This window comes from Arachis ipaensis, chromosome B04 (assembly GCF_000816755.2).
Source record: "Arachis ipaensis cultivar K30076 chromosome B04, Araip1.1, whole genome shotgun sequence".
Lineage (NCBI taxonomy): Eukaryota > Viridiplantae > Streptophyta > Magnoliopsida > Fabales > Fabaceae > Arachis > Arachis ipaensis.
The window spans coordinates 16,231,891-16,234,125 of record NC_029788.2 but is presented as its reverse complement, the minus strand read 5'-3'; the positions used below and the strand labels follow the sequence as shown (position 1 = coordinate 16,234,125).

The window sequence follows — 2,235 nt, the reverse complement described above, 5'->3', positions numbered from 1 at the left end:
CACTTTATAATGTTCTAAATTCAATCTAACGGTACTAACATGTAAAAATTAATAAACTACTAAAAGTCAGTTATTAAATCGGTCAATAAAATACATCTTGAAATACTATAAAAATGCTTGAACTTTTATATATCAGTTGCTCACTTGCTTGCAATCTTTTAGCTGCAAGGCTTTCTTTATTAGTTGCAACCAAAACAAACTTAATTTCAATTTAAAATTTCAAAATTCAAAACTCAACAGATTAAATAAAGTAAAAATAAAAGAAGAAAACCACTCCGCAATGCTTGCTCATTATTCTAAACCGCTCCACTTCTATTATAGTATTATTATTGTTATTACTATTACTATTTACCCTCTGCATTCAAAAACTAATTAAAATTACAAAACACCATGTTCACTAATCACTACCACTTGTGAAGGAACTTTCACCCTTTCCTCACTAATCACTACTCTCAATTATTATTATTCTCAAATGGGACAAGAATCAGATTACAAAAGCCAACTGGTATTGGAGATTTGCTCAATTTCCACACGTTCTGTTGTATGTGTTCATAGACTTGTCCCTAACAAAACTAATAAGCCACCTTTCATTGATTGGTACTGCATTCTTGGAGTAAGTATTAACATTTCTAATGATGACCCTTTTCCTTTTTGGTGCTAAAGTTTGTAGCTTTTATCTTGGTTCTTCTTTATGTGATGAAAAATAATAGGTGGCAGGAAATGCAGATGTAAATACAATCCGAAAGCAGTACCATAAACTTGGTAGGTTTTATTAAGGTTAACTCTAATTTTTATTATGATGTAATGAGTAATAAGCCTTGCAACTTTTTCTTGGGTCAGCCTTGCAACTTCATCCAGATAAGAATAAGCACCCCAAGGCTGAAATTGCATTCAAGCTTCTATCTGAGGTTAGTTTATGATATTCTTTTTCTTCCTTTTCCTTATTTTTGTTTTTCTAAATTATTATAAACCTAGGGATGATCAATAAACGATGAGCAAATGGTTTTAAATTATAACGGGATAAAATATATTTTTTGTCCTTAAGATTTAAAATATTTCGAACATTTAATTTTATTCAATTGTTTTAATTCTTTCGTTTCATTTAATTTTGTTTCTAATGTTTTAGATAGAGTTAATGTTTGAGAGTAATTTTGATTTAAATAAAAAATATTAAAGATATTTTAAAAAGAATCACAAAAATTAAGAATAAAAAGCATACTTCACCCTTGTGATATTGCAGTTGCATTGTAGAGCCCGAATTGCAATTTAAAACCAAGTTCTTAGTTAAAAGAAATAAAATCGCCACTCAGTTATTTTGATTTTTATGTAGGCATATGCATGTTTATCTGATGCAGCAAAAAGAAAAGCTTTTAACTTGGAGAGAAGCAAGAGTTTATGCATTGAGTGCAACAGAATCCCTAGCAATTCAAACAATAATAACGGATCTTCTTCAAGTTTCAAATCATCAAGGAGTAGTAGCATCAGCAGTAGTTCAAGATCATGTAAGCTTTGGCGAAACATCAATGACATAAGAGAAAGTTTAAGGGAAGAAGCTAAGGTGATAGAGAAATGTTTGAGGGTAAATAATTCAATGCCAACAAAGAATTATGATGATGATTATATGCATAGAAGTAGAGGGCCTAATAACAATAATAATAAGCATAGAGTTGAGAAAGAAACACCAGTTTTCAATCCATCAAATTACTTGTACCAAGGGTACCCTCATAGGAGAAATCATGTTAACAAGGATTATTCTGAGAAATTTTGGTACTTGCAGCAAGAAACTAATGCAGTGCAAAGTAATAACTATTCCAAGGGAGGATCAGATAAGTTTTCTTCATCAGTTTTTGAGGCTGAAACACAGAGGAGCATGTTCAGTAGAAAATTTGGTCCTATCCCCTCACAATGTTAGATTCAGCTTTTTTTTTCTTTTATTTATTTAGTTATATAAAGTAATGTGATTTGACATGTTCTGGATTTTTTTAAAGGACTAATTGAACATCATTATTTTATCTCATGTGAAGTTTAGTCTACTCATTTTATTTTGGATACTATGCTGGCTCGTTTATGATTTGTTATCAGATGGAATTTCAATAAAGGTACATATTTTATCTTATCTATTTTGGTTTTCCACCGATATATGCATACTCTATTCCTTACTACAGAACTATGCCTTTTAATACTAGTCTTTTGTTATCCTTTTTAGACTTCGAACTGGATCTAACTTGGCAAAGT

At 30.4% G+C, this 2,235-nt stretch overlaps 1 protein-coding gene across 1 annotated transcript; it reads left to right on the top strand.

Moving 5' to 3' along the window:
• LOC107637632 (dnaJ-related protein rsp1-like) lies at positions 274 to 2,019 on the top strand. The gene is made up of 4 exons (XM_016341023.2): positions 274 to 613; positions 711 to 762; positions 841 to 908; positions 1,331 to 2,019. Exons 1-4 carry the CDS (start codon positions 473 to 475, stop codon positions 1,910 to 1,912), a joined length of 843 nt encoding a protein of 280 aa, XP_016196509.1. The 5' UTR covers positions 274 to 472; the 3' UTR covers positions 1,913 to 2,019.